Source organism: Buteo buteo, chromosome 3 (assembly GCF_964188355.1).
Source record: "Buteo buteo chromosome 3, bButBut1.hap1.1, whole genome shotgun sequence".
Classification (NCBI taxonomy): Eukaryota; Metazoa; Chordata; class Aves; order Accipitriformes; family Accipitridae; genus Buteo; species Buteo buteo.
This window is the reverse complement of record NC_134173.1, coordinates 40,511,483-40,536,379: the sequence shown is the minus strand read 5'-3', so window position 1 is coordinate 40,536,379 and position 24,897 is coordinate 40,511,483. Positions and strand designations below refer to the sequence as shown.

Below are 24,897 nucleotides of genomic sequence, written 5' to 3'. Positions count from 1 at the left end.
CCTTGAGGGACACTGGTTAAATCTCTTCATCCTCTCATGTTGCTTTTCCCCACTGAAAAGTTTGGGAAATTAAGGTGCCTTCCTTTCTCTCAGGGGACTGTAGGAAAACCTGTTATAAGTTATAGATGAAGCTCTGATACGACGGTGAGACATACCACAGAAAATCTCTGTGACATGAGCATGTGATGCCCTTCCCGGGGTGAGGTCACTGAAAAATTGAAAGAGAAATTAAAACTGAATGAGAGAACTTTGAAGACTTCTGGTGTCAGAAGAAAGGGCAGATAGCTGAGCTCCTTATAAGTTTTGTTCTTCGTCCTGACCTAGAACATACTCTTTTGTATTTAATTGATTTATTTTTATTGATTTTTATAATTCACTTTAATTGAGGTCCTCTATGATTAGTCTAGCAAACTCAGCTTGCTGAGAAACAATAAGCAAACGTATTTTGTTCTTAAAATGACTTATCACCTTCAGGCACAGTAAGATACCTTGAATATTTTTTCTTTTTCTCTATATTGCCCTAGAATCCATAATATTTATGACCATCAGATTTAGATTTCTCAGTATCGGGAGTACCAAAGGTGAAACAGAAATGTAGTGCATAATGTGCCAGTGTATGATTGCTGGCACCTCAGAGTGGGCAAGATGCACTGAGTTCACCTGAAATAGTCACAGAATGTAAGATAGCATGTTACAGAGCTGATCACAGGGACTGAGTAATAGTGGTGATCACATGAAGTGGTTATGCGAGATGACATGGAAATATTTGCTGAACGCAACACCACCAGAAATTCTTACTGCCTTCTGACAAAAGCCGGAGTGGTAATGAAATGTTGCACCGTGGTAGAAAGCTGATCTACACCTAGTGTGTGTTCTTCCATGTTTGTAGTTGGACATCTTCAGAAATACGTGGGGTAAGAGCCATGCCCTCAGTTTAACAACATCCCTTCTGTATTGCTATTTTTAGAACTGTGTGATCTCTCTGGTATGGTCAATCATTGAGGAGGGGATTCTTCTTGCCTCACATTAGCTATCTAAAAATTCAGTGACTAGGCTAAGGTAGTTCTGTGCACTCCCTTTATAGACAAGGGAACGAGGTGAGCTTCTCCAGAAGCCTGAAGGTACTATTTTGCAATGGGATGTATCATACTCTGGGCATGCTTTTGCTTTCCATTAGCTACCACGGAGTAGCTATAATTGCTTTTCAGTAGGTGCCCGAGTTTGAGATCACCAAGGCTAAAGGGCAGGTGCATCCAACCCAAGTCAGCAGACAGGAGATGGGCCTCGCTAGCGCTTTTTATTTCTAGGCAATGTTATTTTGTGATTCACTGCAAAAATTCTGTTTGCCCCTGATGTTTGCAGAATGAGTCAAAGATGAATACTTTTCTTATGAAGTGTATGCTAATCTCAAACTATATCACTAAACATAAAACTCTGATGCAGTTATACCTGATATCTGCCTTGTCTCTCTCTTTCACCCCTCCGGTGAGAACCCAGAATTTCTTCTGTTGTAAACTCCTGCAGGAGTAGCAGCTGAGATTTCACTCAGAAACTGGTGACTCCAGAGGAAGGATGTCTGTGTTCCTAGGCAGTCAGTTCTGCATCTGAAGTGCTGAGGGAAATACTTTTCGGTTTGTGTATCTGTGGTATTTTATATTCCTTGTTATCAAGGCATCCAAACGTCTCATGGTGTTCCCCACATTTAAATTGTTGCAAGCCCTCTCATGCATCACTCAGGATCTCTGGGGAAAGTAGGGTAATATGACCATGTTGGATTAGAAACAAGCATGGGTGCGACACTGCAGACCCAGCTCGGAGCCAGGGGTCAGGAAAAAGGGGAGAAGAACCTGGCAGGTTGTACAGCTCTTGTGAAAATTGCAGGAGCTCTCCCAGTCCACTCCTATGCTGTATTTGCTATCCCTGGATTTCTTCAAGGGACAAAACTGTCTGCCTAAAGGGACCTAAATAATATTGTAAATGATGAAAAAAATAATGTGAGTCAATTCTCACTAGCATCAATCTTTTGGAGAGATGCAGCTCTATGTCTTATTCAGATCTCACCCACGACACTAAAAAAATGTATTTGGATCAAAATGCTTCCTTCTTTACGTTTATGGTCACATTATTTTTAAGACATTTTGTGTCTTTAAAAGGTATATTAAACCTAAAAATGGAGGCACTGTGATAAAACCTGCCCCAGAGTACATCTGGAGGGTTTGAGTTTATTAAGTACCTCCTGCGTTTTCCATCCACTGATTGAACTTAGCTCCTGTTTCTTTGAACCTCTTGTTCTCACTGAAAGCCGTGCTGACATCCTTTAAAAGCATACAAATAGCTTCTGCTGCAACTATCTACACAATATATTCCGTTCTGTTTTCATTGTAATACACATTTCAGTTTGTGAATGCCTGAGTTAACAGACGTAATGCAGAGATAAATCTCTGGTATTACTACTTGTTTTTCCATTTGTTTCTTTATGATGCACAAGATCTGATTCTTTGGCACTTCACCAACAGCGTCTGAGGCTGGAGGGAGGTATAACAAAAATTAAAGTGTATAGCATCCCTAAGGAGATGCTCAGAATTGGGCTGTGGCCAACCTCATGTATTAAGTTGTTTGAACTTTGTTATTTTATTAAGGAAATGGATTTCAGATTGATCACTGATTTAGCATCGATAGCATATGACCACCTTCCGTGGTCTGTTGCTACTCCTCACTATGATGGGAGACATGCAAGGGCATGACCCCATGCATTTACGGTCTAGGCAGGATAAAACCAGTAGGTTTTCTGTAAAGTTTCCAATTTAAAGGGAGGGACGTGATTGGTGTTGCAACCGAGGCAGTGGGGAAGCAGGACCGAGATGCAGTGGCAAAGCTGATGGGATGCAAACATCGAAGAGCGCACATTACACGGGGAATGGGCGTTGGGCAGAAGTTACTTCCATAGGCAGCGCTTCCTCCTGGAAGAGGGGATTGGAGGGTAAGCAACCCAGCTGGAGACATTGGTGGGATACGGTCGGGAGCCTTCAGACATAATGGAGACGGGAGAGCACTTCAGAGGGAGCTCAACGTGGGATTAGGGCACCCTGGAGGGAGGGCCTTAGCCGAGGAGGGCGAAGAGGGAAACACAGGGCCATGGGGCTGAAGAGGTGGGGAAGATGGGCTAGTGGAGTCGAGGAGGGGAAAAAAAAGGAAAAGAAAAAAGAGCAGTCGCTGCCTCCGCGCAAGAAGGGGGAAGACGATGGAGAGAAGCAAGGGCCAGAACGAGGGAGTGGGAGCTGGCAGCGCGGAGGCAGGGCCGGGACGAGCAGGCGGCGATGCCGGAGGCGGCAGGGGAGGAGGAGCGGGCGGAGCGGTGCCGGGGCTGCCGTCCCTGCCCCGGCAGATGCTCCCGGGGCGGCCCCGGCGGCGGCACCCCGGCCCTCCCCGCCGCCCCCGCCCCCGGGGGGCAGGCTCGCCGAGGGCTTTCCATCCCCTCTCCCGGCGGCGGGGCCCGGGCAGCCCGTGCGACGTGACGGTGTCAGCGGTGCCGCGGGTCCCTCCCGGCACCGGCACCGGCGCCGGCACCGGCACCTGCCCTGCCCCGCGGGGTCGGCTGCGCTGCTGACCGGTTTGCAGGGGGGAGCGTTGCCCTGGCCGCGGGCGCAGAGCAGCAAAGGCGGGCTCCGCGCAAACCCCGCGCCCCGTGGAGCCTCCGGCACCGGCCGGCGGCAGCCGCCCCCTGCGGGCGGGCCCGGAGGGGGCGGGGGGGGGGGAGCGCCGGGGAACACCGGGCATGGGGGGAGGACACCGGCCGGGGTAGCAGCCCTGGCCCCGGGCGGGTCGGGTCCCTCCCCGCGGGCCGGCCCGCGAGTGGAAAGTTTCCCCGGAGTGACCTCGCATAGTACGCGCCCGCTAGGAAATCTCATTCAAGTATTTTTGTCAATGGGGTGGGTGGGGGGGGCACCCTGCTCCCCGGCCCCCGGCCCGGCTGACGTCACTGCAGAGGCGATAAATATCTGTTGATATAATTGGACGTGAGATTTGGGGTTGCGATAGCGAAACTCGGCCCATCGCCGCTCCGACGGGCCCCCATGATTTATTCAGCAGTGGATCGGGGCACGCAATCGGGCTGTCAGGAGAGCGTCAGCTTATTAGGCAAGTTCTGCGTGATTCCAGGAGAGGGTCTAAGCTATAAAAATCCCGCGCCCCGGCTCTGATTAGGACCAAATCTGATCCCAAGTTCGCCAGGAGCCGGCTCCGAGGGAGAGCGAGAGGAAGGGACGCCGGGCACCGCCGGGCACCGCCGAGCCCCGCCGCCTGCCCTGCCCTGCCCTGCCGCCGCCGCCGCCGCCGCCGCCGCCCCAGGTAGGTGCGGGGCCGCGCCCGGGCGCGGAGCGGGCTGCGCTGCGCTGCGCTGCGCTGAGCGTCCCGCGGGAGGCGGGGAGCTCCCCCGGCCGGGCAGGGAGCGGGGAGGCGCGGGGGAGCCGGCCGCCCGCACCCCGCGGCTCTCGGGGACAGCCGCCCCGCCGCGGGCACCCCACGCACCCTCCCGCCCCGCGGGTGGGCGAAGGGGCGCGGGTCCGAGCACACGCGTGGAGTCTTTCCGCGGGGGCTCAGCCCAGCCCCGTCCGCGGCAGCCGCTGCCGGAGCAGCCCGGAGCCGCCCCGCGGGGCTGTTCGGCGCGGGGCGGCCGCCTCGACGGCGGGGGCGACCGGGCCGGGGCTGAGCGCGGCTGGGCTGCCGTGTGCGGGGCGCGGAGGGGCGCGGAAGGGCGCGGAGGGGCTCGTTTCAGCACCGGGACAGCGGCGGCGGCGGGGGACGCCCCCTCCCCGGCCCCCGCTGCCCTCCCCGCCGCCGCGGCTCGGCTGCGTAACCCCGTCCCCCGTCCCCCGTCTGCCCCCGCAGGTTTGGGCCCCGACCATGAAGATCCCGCTGCTGGTCTCCACGGGAATCCTGCTGGTCGCCCTCCTGCCCTGCCAGGAGTGCAGAGCTCTCAGCAAGAGCCCGGTAGCCGCCCACGGGGCTCTGCACCAGCCAGATTTCTTCCAGCAGCAGCAGCAGCAGCAGCAGCAGCAAACTCTGCCCGTCCTGCTCCGCATGGGAGAAGAGTATTTCCTGCGCCTGGGCAACCTCAACAAGAGACCCGTCGGCTCTTTCTCCGCCTCTCCCAGCGGCACCAGCCACCTACAGCCCGAAGCCTCCGCCAGCAACTTTTTCCGGGCGGCGGTGCAACAGCTGCAGCAGCTGCCCGAGAGCTCGCTGGGGAGCCCCGAGGAGGGCGAAGCCGAGGGGGAGGCCGTGGAGAGGGAGAAGCGATCCGAGGAGCCCCCTATTTCTCTGGATCTGACTTTCCACCTCCTGCGAGAAGTCTTGGAGATGGCCCGAGCCGAGCAGTTAGCGCAGCAAGCTCACAGCAACAGGAAACTGATGGAGATAATCGGGAAATGAAACGGCCCCTCCCCGCCTTGCCAAAGAGATTCCGCAGTTAGCACAAGAATAATTACACCGTCCGAAGTACCATAGTGCTGCTCTGATGTCATCTCTTTATTTTTATATAGCTTTAAACCTAGAAGGGTGTACTCCGAACAGCCTCTGTCCCTTGACTAGCATGCACAACCGTGTACCAAGTGCAGAAACACGAGTGTCGTTCGTAACCTCCCCTACCTTTATTTATTTCTCCATTTCCCAGTTATTCTAGTGCCATCGCTACGTAGGGATGTGTGAGCATTGGCAGAAATGGTGCCAAGAAGACAGATAACTTTTCTGCTGGGGGCAGGGAGGTGGGAGGGGGAATCTCTGTAAGCTACTTTAAATCCACTTTTTTTCCTGTAAACATTTTCACAATAAAACATCTTTTCAGCGCTCGGTCGATTTTGTTGTGTAAGAGAATGTTTAATATTTATATTTTTAATAAAAGCTGCAAAGTAAAGATGGCTTGATAGACTTTCTTGTCTAGACGCCTGAGGGCTGCTCCGCCTCCCTCAGCGCTTACTGGGGCGGGGGGGGGGCCACCCACGGCTGCGGACCCCCAGAGCCGCAGGGACCCCTAAGTCACCCCCGGGGATGTTTTTCCCCTGCCCACCCCGGGGAGCCCCCGTCCTTGCGGGATCTCCCAGAGGCACTCCCCGACGTGCCGCCCGGCCAGGGGCTGCCTCCCTCCGCCGCCCGCGGCACAGGCTGCTCCGGGGGACGGACGGAGAGAACGGGACGGGTGGGTGTCAGGGTGGGTGGCCCCCAGCCCTGCAGACTCCCACCTCAGCAGCACCCCGAGGGGGGTCCCCGGCTCCTGCCGCTGCGGCCGGGGCTGCGCAGCCTCCTCCTGCCAGAGCGCAGCGGTGGGAAAGGGGTGAGGCGCTCCGGCATCTCTTTTGTGTTTTCCTTCTAGCTCTGCTCGTCCTCCCCGCACCCCAAAGGGCAGGTTCCTCCCCGCTTCGGCTGCCCCGCCGTCCCGGCGGCGGTGCCCAAGCCGGGTCCCTCCCAGGGACGCTGGGGAGGTGGCGGTGCGTGTAGAGAAACTTCCCGGGAGGAACTGGGGGAAATCCTTCAGGGCGACCGGGAGAAAATCGGAAATCTCTCACTCTGAACCAAATCCCAGGGAAGCTGCTCCCGCAGCCGGAGGCGACGTGGTGGCAGTGGTGGTGCGGAGCGATGCTCGCTCTGGGCTGGGCGAATCTCAAAGCTCTGCCTGGAGCTCGGCCGATGCAACCCTCCAAAACTTCTGCCGCAGGAGCGTTTTCCAGGGGAAACAGAGAAAAGTGAGGATTGATGTGACTCAGCCCTGTAGCGAGGGGTGGCCGGGACTGGGACTGACCCCTCACGGTCTGCACTGCCAGCTCACCAGTCCTGCTGGGGCGCAGGGCAGCCCTATGGTCCGACACAATCCCCTGCCAAAGCGGTGTGTTTAGGGCCTGGCGCGGGGCTCCTGGAAAGATCCGCGCTTAACCCTAGTGCAGAGCTTGGCACCTGGTCCCCAATGGCACCGAGCACTCCCGGCAACCTGCCAATCTCTCTTAAACACTACCGAGTGCTGACACCCTGTCCCCAGTGGCAAAACTTGCAGAGTGTCACCTTCAGTACAACTTGTAGAGCTTCTTTTAAGACACAAATCTGATTTCATTAGACAGCTCAACTTCTGACATGCACACAGATCAGGACATTCTGCATTCGCCTTTTCTACAGCGCACCACGGGGCCTTCAAATTAAACCCTCACCGCATTCTGGTTTCATGCAAGAACATGCCCCTTTTCTTACACACACGGATGACTGAGAAGACGTAGACACAGATTCCAGCTGGACAGGACGTGGGCAGCATTCTAGTGTCTGCCCCACACACTCAGATCTGTGTCCTGCACCCATGCACGGAGGCTTGGCCAGTGCTTTCGGCGTGTGCACCTTCCTCATCCCTGCCGCTGGGCACCTTCCCTACAAATAACCTGTTTATGTGAGCGTCATCTGTTGTGGCTTAGCAGGAAGGGCAAGTGCAAAAGAAGAAATGGCAGCTTCCCTCTGCCCTCCCGTGTTCAGCCTCTGCAGCTGGGGAGGCACTGGTACCGGGGGGGCTACAAGTGACTGCAGGGAGGTGCTTAGACACGACCCTGACTTGGGGGTGCCAAGGGTGCAATAGTGTCACTGAAGTCACCAGCACTGACAAGCAGGGACGCAGCAGGGTACTGAGGAGAAACGATGTTTTGGCAAAGGATGCTACTAGTGAATATCATACTAGCATTTTAGCTAACAACATTGGTGAAGCATTTACACCTACACGGGGACGTGCCAAAAAGTGAGTAACAAAACACGAGCAGTGCTCAGCCTACAGCTGTAGTGATGCTATTTTCCCCTTGGAAACAAGAAATTACTGGAAAACACTCTGACTACAATACAGTATAGTAATTTGTCCCCATGCTCCCATCCCTCTCAGGACTGTCATTTCAAGGGCTGGGTATGATGTGGAGGTCAACTGAGTTCCTGGGAACGAAACCTGCTCAGATGTTCCTTTCCAGGCCAGTTTCTTTGTTGACTGCAGCCAGGCTGCCTGCACTCGCGGTCCCTCCGAGGAGAAGCACACCAGAAGCCAGCTGGAGTGAGTCATCATTCATTCAGTGAGTTCAACCAGGAGAAGGAGAAGATATGACGAGCCGGCTCATCACCCCTCTCATTGCTCACGGGAGTTTCCTCCACTCGTCCTTGAGGGGATGGTTCAGGACCAGTCTGTAAAGGAGGGAAAGGTTGACAAATGGAAGAGGCAAAGATGAATTGCATTAAAATCCTTAAGATTTCACAACACGCAGAAAAACAGAATGAAGGGGGAAAGAGGGGAAAAGGCAGGGAGCATGAAAATTTGGGGAGGCCAGCCAGACTTCTAACGCCAGAGAAGTCAGAGTGACTTTTGCCATGGACAACAGCAGAGGAAGGATTACGCCGGGTGAGCGTGTTGCACCTGTGCAAAGGGCTTAGTCCTGATTTGGACCTCTGGAATATTATTGCGCTGAAGGTGATAACTGCCTGTTTAGAAGGGATCCTGAGCCAGCTTGGCTTGTGTAGCTGGGCCTCCAGATTGATGTGGACCAAAGCCAAAAGTTATTGTCAGTGCATTGCCACTCAAAATGATACTTGTTCTGCTGTCATGAAATCTGCCTTGGATGTGTTTTGGTTTTTTTTTTGTTAAAGTCTTTTAATATTTATTTCACTTCAATTTCACTCAGCCCAAGAACAGGAGATAAATAATACAAAGATATAAGCTTCTGCTTATATCCCAGGCCCAATTCTGCTTTTGTTTGCACAGGTATCCTACGCTTACAGTAAAAAAAAGGAATCTGGACATGATATGCTGTAGCTGCTAATCACAGGAGTTATTACTATTTTTAAAATTAGCTGAATATTTAACAGACCAGTATAATATGCAGAAATATTTCACTAGTTTCAGTGTATTCAGATCCCTTTGGCAGAGAATGAAGACTGGCTTTGTCATAGTATCAGAAATCCTATTAAAGATAAAATGTATAAAAATGGGTGATTTGGTAGCTAAGGGATGCCTTGTGTCTTCATCATTAAATCCAAAATTTAACTTGCAATAATACAGGAATTTTTTCCCTCTATATTCCTAGATATGCATATACATTATTATACATTCTTAAAATTAAAATAGCCATACTGCCAGCCTTCTCTGTGCAGGGTTTCACCTTACTTTGGGAACTTCAGCATGATCTGAGGAAAACTATTTGATGTCATGATACTACTCGATAGAGGGAGAATGCCAGAGTAGTGTCCTCTGAATTTTAACATGACTCAATCATTTATAATATTGTCCTAAAATGGAAAGTTACCAAAGCAGTGATGCTAACAGGCATATCCAGGAAGAAACAATGAAGCAGGGATGCTTGTGAGGAACTGAAGCATGGGATGGATTATTTTCCTGAGCATTTTTGTAAGTGCTTAATGTTAAAGTGGACCATAGGAATTAGTAAGAACCAGTGATATGTTAAGTATATTTTAGCTACTGGGCTTCCTTCCAGTTACTACCTATTTAAGTGTCAGGACACCAACAAACAAGAAAGCATGGAGGTATGAAAAAAAGTAGCTCCCTATTTCTTTCTTTATATCTAATTAGAATTCATAGCTCCTTTTTTTTTTAGACTCAGATCCTCAGTTGCTCTAGACTGGAATAGCCCCACTTGTTCCAGTGAAATACTATCTAAGAATCTGCTTTAAGATTTGAAATGTGGACTAATCTTTGACTTATATTCGTATTTTCAAAGCACAGCACTCACTGCTACTCACTGCAAAATACAGGGCTCAGAAAGGATTTTTATGGACAAGGATCTTGCAGAAGAATATAGCTTTTGCTTGCTAAGTTTATCACATACTTTAATGAGAGCACAAGCCTGGTGAAAAATCTGGGAGAAACAGCTGCCCACTTGAATACAAAAGTCCATTTTCAGGAATGCTGGTGAGGATCGTCTCCCAAGCTTATGCAAAAGTATTGTAAAGAATTGGGCCCACGGGGCCAGATCTTCAGCTGAAAAGGCAGATACCTAATTGAGTCCCGATTATAGAAGATCTGCCTCTCAGCCCTGGAAAGTGCTGAATGCAAACCTTTCAACAGGATTACAAAAGTCAGGTATCAGCAGTAAATACATGGCTAGACTTTCTGAGTCGTAAGGGATTCTGTGCTCTCTTGATTTCGGTAGATGCAGGAGCGTAGGTGGTTTATTAGTCCTCTGTGATGTTGAAAATTTTGCCTTTTATTTTTGGAAGGACAGCTGGAGTGCCTGGACTAGCTAAGAGTCATTTTGAAATTGGTTGTGCAATTTTGTGCACTGAGCCCTCAGTAGTGTGTGTAAGCAGGCATGGGACAGCCCTTCTCACTTCTCAGCCTGCAAAGGAATAGGAGTGGCAAGAGGTTTAAAAAATAATTTCCTGAGTTTTTATTCTTTTTTACTTAAAAAACCACACTGGTACCTTGTCATTTCTCTTCCCGTGCAAGATGGGCTTCCTTTAGCACCTCCACTTGCTATTCCAACCAGCCACTATCCAGAAATATACATTAAACTAAGGTTAACTTTGAAGCAAAGAACTATCTATGGGCTTGAAGTTAAGCAGCTTCTTTCATAGGATTTGGACCTAACATAGTGGAAGAAAAAACCCCACAATGTAATGACTTAGACTGGCAAGGTGACTGCATTACCTTGTTAACCAACACTGCTGGTACTGCATTTCAAACAAAACAATCTTTGTCTGCATCACTGCCAAAACTGTATTTCGTAATGTGTTAACTCCTTCATATTCTGCTGTGATGACATCTTCCTGTGTCAGCAAAACAATGTCGGAGCTCCAACATATTCCCACTGGGTTTGGCTGGATGAAGCATTTACTCCCTGCACCTCGCTGGGCTCAGCAGGCTGCCAGTCTGCAATACCTCAGTGTGCCTTTCCAAGAGCAATCATTTGCTATCACACCCAGCCGGGAGTGAAGCAAGCAAAAAACTGACAATAGAGCCATTCCTTGGCTTTTAGACTTGTGTTTTCACACCTGTGACACTTTAGTATTTGTGCTCTGAGTCATACAATGACTGAGGTATGCTATCCTCATGGGAGGCAAGAGACCATCAAAAGGTGCCAGGAGCAACTCTGTCCACATTATTAAGTCCACTCCCCCCCTTCCAACGGCAGGCCACACAACTCAGAGTTATACAATGTGCTGGGATTGTCTGAGACAAAGATTTCAGCTGTAGACTTTTACAGAAAACAACTTTTTTTGAACCAGGAAGTGATTCTGAAAGGTAGAAAGCAGAAGCAGGTCTCCTCAGTGTCAATGGAATTTGAGCATCCGACCCCTCTGTAGGTCCTTCCAAACTCATCCCGAATCACCTTGGTCTCCTTGTTACCACAGACCTACTCTGCTGCCAGAGAAAAGCTGTCTGCTGAGCACGTCACAGCCCTTGCCACATGCCCTTCAGACGGTTCAGATTCAACGCTTCATTGTGTCCGTCCATTGCTATTAGGTAACTGTTGTCAAGCTTCTACCTGAGCTTTATCTTAGTCTTGGAGATCTCATGGGTAGGGCTTGTTTTTCACATTACCTAGAATAACAAGTCCCAACCCTTGAATTGGGTCCCTAACAGTAATAAGGAATAACTAAACTGTTTACCTCAGATTACATTAATCACATTAGACCAATGCTGAGAGAGTGCTGAATACTTACACTTTGATTTATATTTTCCCCTGTGGTGTCGAGTGACATCAGATGATGCTTTCAATAAGCACCAGGCATTTTCACCAGGCCAGCTCATGAAGCAGGGAGGGAAGCACACCCCGCATGACTGATGATTGGATTTGTTTTTCCCATAAGCAAAGTCCAGGCTGGAGTTTACATGCCAATTCTTTGGAGGTGCTGAGCAACCACAACTCCCACTGAGCAGCCATTCAGCACTCCTCAGCATATGGTACACTAGAATTTGCATGAATAAACAGTATAAGGATCTCAGATTTTAACCTGATGAGTTGTATCAAAGTTGCAGGTATTCAGCATCTTTTAGCATTTGCTTCCTTAAGCAGAGCACTACCTAAATCTGTGTAAGGTTTTTGTGAAGGGTGTGGAGGGGAGGAAAAGAGTGAGTGGGATGGCTTTGTCATAAGTTTTCATTTATTAGGGCCTAGCAGTTATCCTGTGTGTGCTGGGGGAAAATAGGCAGTCTAGGCCTTCTAGATACTTGAAACACAGTGAAGTCTACACGTTGTTTTCTGCTTTACCAACATTAATCTCCATAGCCTTTAGGTACAAAAACTGGGATCCATATTGCCAAACTTGAGTCATCCAGGAACAAGATATCCACTCAAGCAAACCATATTAATTCCCTCTAATGGGAGTGATAAGAGAAAGGCACAACCAGAGGGTGATTTGTCCTGTCCTAAAAGAAGTGTCTACAGGGTGGATTGCCCTCTGGAGGTACCTGTTTCTTTCTACTGACTCTAGAGACACTCTTGGTGACCAGGTTAGACTAGATCTGGCTATTAAGTAATTACACAAGAAAGATTCCAGTCATATACTTCAGGATGTCAGAAAACTGCTTGATAGGAATTGAGAACTTTGACTGCTCTATTACTTTTACAAGATCAGTAACTCCTAAATTTAGGAAGTGGGGAGGAAAGGTGAAGGGTCTTCATAGTCTTCTTTACTTTGTTTTTTGTTTTGGCAATTTTTTGCTTATTTTTGGTGACTTCTGATAAAGTAGGATCTGGAGAAACCATTGTTATGATGTCTGTCTCAGAGGTTGTATCACACCAGCTTGCAAGGAGATGTGTGAAATAAAAGAAGTGAGGGCTGAAATGGTTGTTTCCTCCAGGGCTGTAGATCACCCGGCAGTATATTTTATCTGGATTGAGCATAACTAAACAATCACAATTTTCTGTAATTAATCAGAAAACAAAAATGGTTGCTAGTTTTATGCTGGCTACAGGAGAATAGATTATGCCTTTGTTGGCAAAGCAAAAATGGCCGCCTCACATTTTTTAAACAAATACGCTTCTACCTAGTGAATTTGTAGTAGCTGAATGCTTTGTGTCACCTGAGTATGTTATTTCTGACCTATTGCTGAATTCTCCAAAACTATATTTACCATCCTGTGGAGTCGTGGTCTCAGTTTTGACTGAATTAATGAGAAAGGTCTAGATTTACAGTGAAGTAAGTAAGTGAGAAAAGAATGCATATGACTTATTAGAAGTCAGTATGCCCTAGGATAGGGGGTTATTTCTTACAACTATGCAGATGGGTGGGATGATTGGTTACAAATAGCCCTCTTGTGCAGCTATATGAATATTTTCTGGAGCAGCAATGCTAACCAAAGCAGGTCCTACCCCTTGGCTCCCCATCCACCTCTTCCCATTTTGCCTCCACGGTTCACTGTCCATTTGCATTGCTGCAACTGTTTGCAGGGCTGTGCTAAGAATGAGAATGTCACTGGAATGATGTCAATTTTTTGTTGTTTTCTGAGGTGAAGGAAGGTATTTTTAAACCTGGACTATTTGAATGACTTGATTCCAACACAGCCCAACAAGCAGCTGCCTCAGCACAAATGAATGCCGTGTGAGTGGTGGCATCTGGGTAGGAATAAGAAGCAGGGCCATTTGGCAAGAAACTTCCAAATCACCTTTGCTGCCAGAGGAAAAAAATGGATCTACACCCTTAGAGGCATGTGAACTACCCAATGCCTTCGCTGTCTCTTCTTTACCCAGCAGGAGAGCAAGACTGAATTTTTTAGAAAATGTGGGTCTTGGAGAGAGAAGCAGTGAAAAGCTTCTTGCTTCTATCATTTCTGTAGCCCCAGAAAATGAGTGAGAAATTAACGTTAATTCCCATATTCTAGCTGGCTTGTTTAGAAACAATCTCCAGTGTTGATAAGAACAGAAATAATTAAAAAATGCTAGCTGGTCTCAAAGCAATCACAGAATCTGTAGGCTATGTTTGTCTGCCTCAAATGTCAAGTGTTAACACTTCTGGTGCTCAACACTTCCAGGCAGTGGAAACAAAGGGAGCACAACAGGTTATTTTTAAATAGTTTAAACTTTAGTTCAAGCATTTTGTTTTCATATTTTTATGCAGTCTAGCTCCTTCAGCATACCACCTGGCAGCTGTCACATATATCACAACAATATTGTTTCAAGCTAAGATGCTGCTTATTTTGTATGGATCTTTTCTTTTTTATTAGCGGGAACCAACAGAATATTCTCCAAAATAATTGCTATGATTACCTGCCACAGAAATACATACGGTAGCAGAGAAAATAATATGCACAGACAAGCTCCATCAGTCACGGTACTAGATATGTCACTCTCTTAATAGTGGTCAGTAATGAATTCTAAAAGTCCATTGGGAGGAAATGCCTTTCTTCAATAGATTTTCATTATTTTACAATTAACATTATGCAGATAATGTCTAATGCAATGTCTCTTACATAATGACCTTAAAGAGGCCAAATATATTTCAGAGGTAAATAGCGTGGCTAGCTTATTTTGGTATAGGATCCACACATCTCCCATAGGATATGGAGGTCCAGACACTTCAAACAGTGGTGGAAACAGTTTTAGGGAACGGTGTGAGGCAGCAGCTTTCTTCTAACTGTTACTTGTCAAAAAGGAAATAAAATTCCCTTATTTATGTCACCTATCTTTTTCATGACTGAAACAAAAAAGCCAGAAATAACATACTTGTGTAATATTTCACCCATTGCTGCACCTCACTGGCATTACTTTTTGTGGAGAGTGATTAACTACAGATTTGCATAAAACCTGGTCCTGCCACTGTCCAGGAAAATGAGGGAAACCCAAGAGGAGAGTCTTACAAACACGTGAATGTTAAGGCTGCATGACCAGAACAGTCTTTCCTGGATCTATCCATACATCATGCTTTGTTCTTCTCAGAGTGAAGTTTTTGAGGACCTCCTGATCAATCAGCCATCTATCATTTCTGCTCCCTTCCAGCCCTGCTGGAGAACTGTTTAGCAAAGGAAGGATCATCTTGAGAGGCTGTAGGAGTAAGTGGTATGCACTGGTCACCAGTGCCAGAAACCTACTCACGGCTACCAGTTCTCCCCTCTTCCTCCTACTGCTGTTTCATCAGACAAGTAGATATTACTTCAGCTCAACAAGTTAAATGTGAAGTAAAGACCTTCCAAGAACTTCTCTGTGGCAGTAACCCATCTAATCCATGTGAGAGAAAATTCGCTATTAGCTTTCAGGGAGAAGTCACAAACCTCGTAATGGTTTAACATCATGTCTGTCTCCGTCAGGTGGCCTTTCCTTTGAGTAATATGGATTGTTGTAAATTAAAGCTTTTTCTTCCTCTGCAAATGGTATTTTTGTAAATCCCATGAATGAGACAGAGTGCCAGTTCAGACTGTGATTCACCCCGGAGCTCCATTCATGGGAGCAGATAAGGGGGCCAGCATAGCTGCAAGGTGTGTAGACACACACTGTGCTTTGGAGGTTGGAGCACTGCTCGTATGGTGAGTGACTGACTGACTTGGGCTGTTGTAAATATGCGGGGGGTGGTATGTGTGAGCTATGGACACAGCATACCTTCTCTCAGAGACAAAACCACACTGATGGAGATGCAGGAAGACAAGCTGGAACATCAGCTAGAGCAACCAGTTGCCATTCTTTAAAGCCACCACACAACAGAAGAAGAAAGTCTTGGCCACAGTTAAAACATTTTTTCCCTCATCACCTGTTGCTGCTGCCCCTTTTCCTTTGTGTGCTTGTTTTGACATGTCTTCAGTTGCCTGTATCTCCTCCTTACTACCACCACAGCAAATGAAGCTGGTAGCCAAAAAATGACTCTACTCCAACAATACATTGCTCAGTGAGCAGCACCGTGACTTCCCAGACAGATGTCTGTTGTATCACATCTCACATTGTAATCTCTGCTTGCCTATTAGCAATGTTGTCTTGCTTGCACAGTACTCGGCCAACTGATGTGCAAGATATTAAACCAAGCTTCCTTCTGCCCATCTCACACTGTTCCCAGGTGAAGTCCAAGGAAGCTGTAATAAATGCTGCACTTAAAGCCTTGGATTCAATCATAGTTATTGGTCAGGTTATTACAGAGTATAGAGCACAGATCACAGGCCACTGTCACCAGAGACAAACTTGGAACTGACCTGCATCTGGGTAGGCACCACTTCCATTTTTTTAAAAAAGGAATCTATTTATTTTATAAAATTAATTTATGAAATTATGCATAAATAGAAAAGTGAATGTGTTTAAAAAAAAAATCTGATGCCAGCTGTTGAAAAGGCTCACCAGCACTGCTGGGGGAAACAACAGCTACCTTTCCTCAGTAAGGCATTTTGTAATAGAGCAAGTCATACAGCAAGTGTTTTGCTGTGAAAAAAAGCCACTTCTTCTGTGTGCAGAAGTGCTGAACTAGGAGTGCTCTAAGAGACTGGGTCTGTATTTTGATTACCACCTTTGGTGGTTGATATAGACTTAGGCAGGCTTTACAGGGTGCTTTCTAAATTAAAAAGAGCAATGTGAAACTCAGATTACTTATTCTCCAGGCCTGTGAGATCCTTATTCTCTGCTCAGTCAAAGGCATGACACCTATGTTGGACATCTGTAGCATGGTTTGAACATTGCAGCACCTACCTATCTCCATTGGCCAGTGACCTGGGATAACAAGTTTTCTGAATTAGTCACTGGTGTCTTAACGGCCTGAAGATGTCACGTAAAGATGTCAAGAATACATATAATCTGAAAAGGGATCTAAGACTGAATCCACACTTTTTGATATGTCCCCCTTCTTTTTTTTTCCATTTCATTTTGGCTGTACGTGCAGCCCCCCAACCTTTATCTCCATTTCAGATACCACGTAGGTGGGCACCAAATCCTGCAGGGTGCTGTGGTCCAGCCCCTCGCCTGCTCACAAGTCAGGAAAGCCTGGAAGTTACATGATACAATATCCAAACACAAGGACTCAGGCCCGGTTACTAATTACCGCCAGTGGTAGATAGGCTGCTATTTAAATATTGATCCATCTCTGATAGTTACAGGACTACAAGCACTGCTTTCCATAGATGAGCGTATGGCTACACTGAAAGCCTGAACTGTCTCAAGGCAGTAGGATGACAACTAACCAAATATTTCACAAACAGATGGCTTGTGTTGTTGTGACATAAATCTACCATAATGTGATGCAAAACAGCAACAGTTCATCCATGATTAAGAAATATTTTTTGTTTACACTCTCTTGTCTTTTCTGAATGCCTTAACAATGACCTGAATGAGCGATGCTTGGAGGAGGTCGAGTGGAGGTAGAATTCGGTATTTAAATGAGCTAGTTGCAGAAAGGCAATGTCTAGGTGAGCCTGGCTTTGTATTAATTTGAACAGGAGAAATAATTCTGTCCATGCTGTCATTGTGGAGGTCCTTTTGCTAGTAATGGACTGAAAAAATGAAATATACATAAATCAGATGGTATCTATGACTCACCAGACAAATCACAGAGCAGACTATTTGAGGTAAGACTTCAGGTAAAGTATTTGCCTCTCATATTAATTATGAGAAACTGTTGTCTGGAAGCTGGTCTTAATGCATTGCCCTCACGACTCATCACTGCTGCCTCTGAATCACCCAGATAGTTCTCAGAAGCAAGGGACAGAGAGGTGTTAAAAGAGGAACAATCAAGGCTTTCCAGATTTTCTCTGCATGTATTTGCTAAACTGAGGAAAAAAAAAAATCTCACCTGAAGCACAAAGTCAAGATGCAAAATGGAAATTTACAGGCAGAATTTGGCAACAACTGAACATCAGCCTGCGTGGCCTCAGACCCGGCCGCTATAACCGAGTCCCAACTCACTAAATCAAATTACAGAGAAGCAAAGGCAGAATTTTTTGACCATTAACTGAGTTTCTTGCATCTAGCATTTGTCCTGTATTTCAGCTACAGGCTGAACACTTTTTTTTTTCCAAGTGAAATTTAGGAGATGTTTAGGAAGAAGCTTCAAACAGAATTTAATTTGGGCTTGTATACTAGCTGATTCATGGGTCTCCTACAAAACTACACGGAGGATAGATGACCCATTTTTCATTCAGTCAAACCCTGCAGATTTTTTAATGGTGCAGAAATAAACCCATGCAGTTTTCTACCTAAGAAAAGCTACAGTACAAGTATATCAAGACCTGGATGGTAAATATCAAGTTGACTTCTGCTCTCCGCGTTCCCAGATCCTTCATTAGCACTAAACAAAGTTGTTGCAGGGAGCAGAGAGCTTTCGGAGCAGCAGCTGGCTTCCTGGGAGATAGTTGCCTGGGCTGTGCCTGCTGCTGACACTAACAAATTTCTTGTCCTGCTCTGGGGGCAAACTGTGGGAAGGCTGTGTTGGGTGGGCCATAGGGGAGGGAGACCCTCACTTAGCATTGTTCCTCCAAGATCCAGCCTTGCAAGACTGCCTTCTCTTGAGCAAGTAATCCCATCTTTTCAAGCAGTTGGCTTGAAAGGGAGACTTAGCTTCCTTACCTGAGCAGATTGGCAAGACTGAGTTTCCAATTTGGAGAAGAGAAAGGAAATTTTTATTTATGTACCACTGCCATACATACATTAGTGTACCATGCTCATACAATCATTCCAGAGCAGTGCTGCTCTAAAATGTGGGACCGTACCTTTCATAGAGCGGTAGAAAAGCAGAGGTACATGGGCAATGAGCACAGCATGATCTCTCTCAGGCTTATTTTGGTTTTGAATGATCTTATTTTGTCCGTGTTGTCTGCATATTGATGTGACAACCGATTGGCTAAAACTTAGCTAAGCACTGACCTCTCTGACATGTGATTTAAAGCTGTCTCATGGAAAAATATTGGAAGGATCACCAGCTGAAATTGAAGTATTCAGCAGCAGGGCAAAGAGAACTACAGTACATGAATACAGAGAGGACTGTCCCTATGGTAATTCTGGCAGATGGCATAAGGTTGCTAGCAAGTAATAGAAAATTTTAAAACTAATGAAACAAGATTAACATAGGCCACTCCATTAGTATTTCTCCTCCCAAACAGCTCAGTGCCTGATTATATTTTATATCCTTACGGAATTAAAGCACTGTACTTACTGGCAGCAAAGGGAAATTAGATCAGAATACTGTTTGTGGATGATTAACTTGCATTTCCTTTCCAACTAAGTATACGCGCTTGAGTCCTTCGGAGCCACAGACAACCACTTCTCTGACGGGGAGTTTGAGCAACAGAATATAGGGTCCAGTACTTCATCTTAGGTGAAATAAACTGGATAACCAGAGACCCAGGTGAATACAAGACTTTCATAAACTCTCACAAATTTATATGGTGTCACTGCATGAGAGATGTTGCCTACAAAAATCTGATTCGGGAAAAAACTGAACAAACTTTTCCTTATGCATCCATTGCATCCATTGTATTTTAACCAGACTGAAATAATTTGAGCAGATATAAGGTATTTTGGGATCTGCCTTCTTCCAGTGACAACACAAGTAAGTTTTGTTGTAAAATACCTATGACTGCTGATTTTTGGGATTCCTCTATTAAAAAACAAGGGGTAGAGTGGTTCCGCATGTGAAGACATATTTAAGGACTACACATTCCTGGAAAGTGGTTTTACTGTTCTTGATGTGCATGGCTTTCTCTAGCTATCAGGGGTCCGCACAAGGGAATTGAAGGGCAGAACTTAGGGCCAGCTTTTCACGTTTGGTTGCTTAAAGCTGGCCAGCAAGAGGGGCTTACATACCTGGCTTGTTAGCTGTGAGTGTTGAGCATTTGCACTGTTAGAAGTGATAGATGTTCAGCACTCCTGCAAACTAATCTTACTACTAAAGATGACTCAATGCACATTTAGAAGTCAGATTTCCAAGAGCCTGAAGGGCCATATGCCCCTTCAGGTGTGCCAGTCCAACAGTTAGGTGCCATGAGCATTTACAAAACACACACATCATCCTTCATATGCCTAAAGCTCCACACCTATATGCCATTGGTAGCATCCTTCAGGTGTAAAGACCACAAAACCACATGCCTGAGTCCTGGAATGCCAAACAGGTGAATGAGTTTCTGAAGCCTAATGCACAAAACACATATTCTTCTTCCTAGCTTATTTTTGGCCTGTCTTCTGAGACCGAACACAAGAAGACAACTTAAGACTCGGTGAAGGCTTGCTTCACCTCCTTATGTAACCCATTACACAGACTGTCTCTAAAGTCTCTAAGTTTTCGGTTTGGACTCTAAGGTCTGTTTCTCCCATGCACTGGAAAGGGCTGCTTGTTAATATCTATGTCACCCTCCACTAATACATTACTCCACATGGTGGCAAGGCAGCTCATTGAAGCTATTCCCGCTACCTGTGTTTTAATCATTCGCTGCAAGTTGTCATCCGCAGAGGCTCAGATTCACTTCAAAAGACCCTCCCAAATTTAGACACCAAGCAGAGGCATCTGGGTTAAGAGCGATGTCACCTTACACTCAGCATGCAGATGTGAAGAGGTGCCAAGAGTGAATGAGCAGCAGCTGGTGAACTGTCTCTCTTACTGGAGATGCCTCCCGTCCTCCGTCAGACACAGAAGCAGCCTGTGGTGACTATACTTCTGACTTAGACACTCCCTGAAGTGGGATGCATCCCTCTAGTGTGGAGTTTCCTATTTTGTTCATGCTGAATCATCTCCTGCCGTCCCTTCTTAGACCAAGCAATCTGTACACCTGTGGGCTGCACCTCCTGTTGCCGTATCCCTGCTGATACACCCTCCTGCACTCTGGAGGAAATTTCTTGATGCATTGATACAATTCCTTAGAGTGAAGTGGCCCTTAAATAAAGTAAATTTGGGGGATTAATAGGTGGAACTGACCTCTTTTTGCTGCTGAAAACCAAGGAAATCCCTATCAGTGCATTCTATCAAAATAGCCTGAAAATAAATTATATGCTGCTTTTATGATGACAATTATGCAGATTTATATTATTATTATAAATTATTATTACAGTTATTTCAAGTAATTTTGTTATTTGGCTTTCAGTGGCTTACCACACAAAAAGAAACAAGGGCAGTGACCTCATATCTCACATGAAAGATAAAGACACATGAACTGTCTAAACAGCCACCTCACTACACATGGAGAAGAAAATAGTTTTTATGCAAATAGAGTCTGAGACCAAAATGCCTTTCTCCCTCACCTCCTTTCTGTTTCATGATTAAATAAATCATAAAGCTGTCACTAGAGACCACATAGAAGGAGGTCTCAAATGGTAGAAATGAGAGCTTTCTGCATTTGTCTATTTTTAATTTCAAAAGGTATTTGGAATTAAAAAAGGAAGAGAGGGATAAAAGAGCATAATGCTATTCGCATGCCTGATTTCCCAGGAGTACAAACAAGCTCTATGTCCTCTTGTAATAATACAACAAATTTTCAAAACCAAACACAAACAAATGAAAATTAAACTATTATCCATAAATTTAATTGAGATTCACATTGTCCGATGCTCTTCAAATTCAAATTACCACCAAATAGTGCACCTTTTTGCATAACTTAGACAGCTAAATCACAGGTGATAGCTCCTCCCCTCTCCCCTTTTTTATGGAGAGATATACTTTAGTCATAGTGCTGGCATTTTTGCACATAAAAGGTGAATAATAATTCATCTTTTTCATAGATGCACCATATCATGTTGTATAGTGTTTAGAGTGCAGTACAGAAAGTTAGCAGGGAAAAACAAGCATTTTTGTCTTGAAGAACAAACTGAAATTAAATTCTTCTGTCATTAGAGCAAATACCCAAAGGTAACTACAGTTGGTTTGTGTCAGAGGTCTTTGGTCTTCAGTAAATAAGATTAAATGCCCCTGTGGTAACACAGAATTCTCAGCAGATCAGCCATATCACTTTGGAAATTCAATATACACATATATTTTACCTAAGAGGGGTGTGAATTTGGAGCTGGAAGAACTAAATCACCAACAGTGTCTACCAAAAAGGAGCTACTCCAGAAGAGATGTTATAGAATAGTTAAGGTTTAATTTACAGTATTTGCATTCCAGACAACTTCACCAGGTAGTGAAGTTCTTAGTCCTTGATCTTGTAGATATTTTAGCTCTTAATTAGTGTGACCTAAGGAAAAAAAGCCTTTGCCTACAGAAAAACATTTTTTAAGCAAGGATATTTAAAAGCACATACAGAGCCTTGGGTGTCTAAAGGGTTGGGATCCCTCCAGCCACATTTCAGGGCCATGTTTGGTACTCCATGCTCACTGGGAATGTGGCAGAGATGGCTTTGGATGCCTTTGGTGGGAAAAGGACCTGAAAAGGAGTCTCCAACATGTGGGGTGTGCTGTGTGGGCTGGGGTGTGAGGGGATTCTCTCTCCACTCTCAACATGGGGACCTCCAGGGAGCGGGGCTTGAGCCATCTCCCCAGGGAGCACCAGTGATTTCCTCACAGTGGGAATCTCAACAGCAGGATTATTCGGTGGATTTTTTTCTTCCTGATATTTACCTCTCTGATGACAACCATTACTCTCCAGATCTTCCTCCTGCATTTGTTGGACTGAACAAGCTCGGGGCTCTTCATGTTTCCTGTCAACCCACAGGTTCTCCATCCTGCTGGTTACCTGAACAGCAACTAAAATATAAGCCCATCTATCTGAGGGAGTAAATGTCTCTTGTCATTTTGAAACAGGGAGATGCAATGTTTAACCATGCAGGAGTAAGCTGGAGGACGGCGTTTCAAAGGTGCGAGGAAGAAATGTTTTAGGCAGCTTGTATTGTGAACTAGCATGATGTTTTTGCATGGGAAGAAAGGGAAAAAATCCTTTAAAACCATGTAGGAACATCACCAGAGACACTATTTTAACTGTTAGTTAATGGTAAAACAAAATATTTCCTACCCATGAAAGTACAAATCATGTATTGAATCAGATTCCAAAGATGATGTAGTATGACAAGAAATGCCAAAAGTGATATGCAGAATGCTAACTCCTGTGAGAAAATAAGAAGAGTGCTTCACCAATATTGTCATGACATGAACTAGTCATTATCACCATGTTCAGTGAAAAAGCTCTGTTTCCACAGCACTTTTCCATGATATCCTTTAATTGGAGGGAGTAGAAACAGTGGTGTGAGGAAAATCAGCTGAGGTTTTAAAAAAATAAACAAATATGTCATTTCAGAGTGGGTTGTGTAAAAATCACATGCAGGAAAAAAACCAAAGTTGAACTTTACATACTTAAAAATGATCACTGCCACACAACAGAGGCCATTTTGCTCATCACATAGCCACATTTCAGCTCAGATCTGCAAATCTGACCATGGCATCATCTCGCGGCATCACCCTTCCTAGCTTGGTCACTCTGCTTTTTCTGTTCTTCAGCACACTCTGCACCTTTCTGCTTTCCAAGCTTTCCTATTCCTTCCTCTGTCTCCAGCCCAGGGGCAACCCCATCCTCAGCTGTGTCCCCTGCTCCTTCCTCCCCCCATCCCCAGAACCACATGCTACTGTTCTAAACATCCTCCTCCCAAAATGTCAGTGTCACTCATGATGTGGGAAAATATCAAAACTCAGCACCCCCAAATTCACATGCCAACAGGAATTGACATCTTTCCCACTTGCCTGTTTTTATTCCCAATACCCGATGATGAAGAGAGCTGGGTACCAGGTTGCTGCTTTGGTGTGACTGAAAACCACTACCACTGTTTTTTTCAGACAGTTGGCCACATCAAACCTTAATTTTGCTCCTTTGCTTGCTGCTGGTAAATTAGGACACAGGGAAGCAGACCACAGTCCGGCAAGGTCCCAGGGAATTTACCCAGTAAGGATTTTACCTCCCTATGGTGAGGTTTGGCTGCCCAGTCATTAGCGGAACCAATACAAAAAACCAGCAGCAATTAATTTCACTGTGAATTTACATGCTTTTGCCAGCTCATTTGGAATATACTTAAGAAGACAAGGTCATAGCAGATTTGGTAATTTTAAAATACTCTTTTTTTTATTCCACTCAAATATTCTCAAATCAAACCCTGACTTGAAATTTGGGGGTCAAATGTTGCTTTTGTTAAGACTGAAGTCATCGAGAATCCTTCCACCACCAAATTCAAGTGTCACTGACTAAAGCCTCCAGCTTTTATCATATCTGTATGAACTCCTTCTCCTAACTTTTTGCCTGCCATGTGATGGTTTATCATGGTACGGCTGCTTATGTATGTTAGATGGTTGACTCCCAACTTTAAAGGAAACAGTATGAAATACTACCTACTTGGGCTTTTTCACACACACACACATATTCTCTCGTTGCACACATACAGGTAATTGCTTTTTTTTAAAACATATGGCTTAAGCCTATAAATCAGGATGGTTTAATTTAGAGAGTGCTGCTCATGGGCTGGTAGCCAGGCACTAGAGCAGGAGCTGGTGTAGTATGCAAATCCTTCACACACAGCTCCCTCAGCTCTGTTCCTCGGACCTTTGACCCATGTGGAGTTCGTACACTATGCAGAAGAAGGAATATTCAAATTCAGGTTATACCAACTCTAATATTGTAATCTTAAGGCAAACCCCCTCCCATACCCACACATCAGTCTCTGTTATCCCATCATGCTGCTGGTAGTCTAACCTAGAACCGGAATATATTATCTTCATGCTCTCCTTTAATCGAGTCCCAAGAATCCTTGGAGGAAACTCTCTGCAACAGATCTGAACCCAGGAAATCACACTGCTTACTGAGAGGCAATCAAACACACAAGAAGGCTCCGGGTATTTGCATAGCTTCGTGTTCACGTGGGGAAGCCGTACACTCCAGGTGCAGCCACAGAGCTGCAGAAGGCAAAGCCAAGCCATAGCTCCTCAATCAGCGGTGGTGGGATGACATGTGATGTACACAGGCTTTCAACAGGTGATGAGAATAATGTCATGCACAGGATTTGTCTGCTAC

General features: G+C 46.0%; 2 protein-coding genes across 6 annotated transcripts in view; one reads left to right on the top strand and one right to left on the bottom strand.

The window, feature by feature from the left end:
* Positions 1–4,208: 4,208 nt before the first annotated feature.
* Positions 4,209–5,512, top strand: CRH (corticotropin releasing hormone). The gene is made up of 2 exons (XM_075023381.1): positions 4,209–4,347; positions 4,888–5,512. Exon 2 carries the CDS (start codon positions 4,903–4,905, stop codon positions 5,428–5,430), a length of 528 nt encoding a protein of 175 aa, XP_074879482.1. The 5' UTR covers positions 4,209–4,347; positions 4,888–4,902; the 3' UTR covers positions 5,431–5,512.
* A 2-nt stretch (positions 5,513–5,514) lies between these two features.
* TRIM55 (tripartite motif containing 55) overlaps positions 5,515–24,897 on the bottom strand; it is a 40,882-nt gene continuing 21,499 nt past the window's right edge. For 2 of the 5 annotated variants that reach the window (XM_075023375.1, XM_075023379.1), the window contains exons 10-11: positions 22,858–22,948; positions 8,101–8,190 (exon numbers count right to left, since the gene is read on the bottom strand). In XM_075023375.1, the coding sequence (XP_074879476.1) occupies positions 8,180–8,190; positions 22,858–22,948 (102 nt within the window). In that variant the 3' untranslated portion in view covers positions 8,101–8,179. Of the gene's footprint in view, positions 8,191–22,857; positions 22,949–24,897 lie in introns of all 5 variants that reach the window. The other 3 variants (XM_075023374.1, XM_075023376.1, XM_075023380.1) reach the window with 3 other exon arrangements.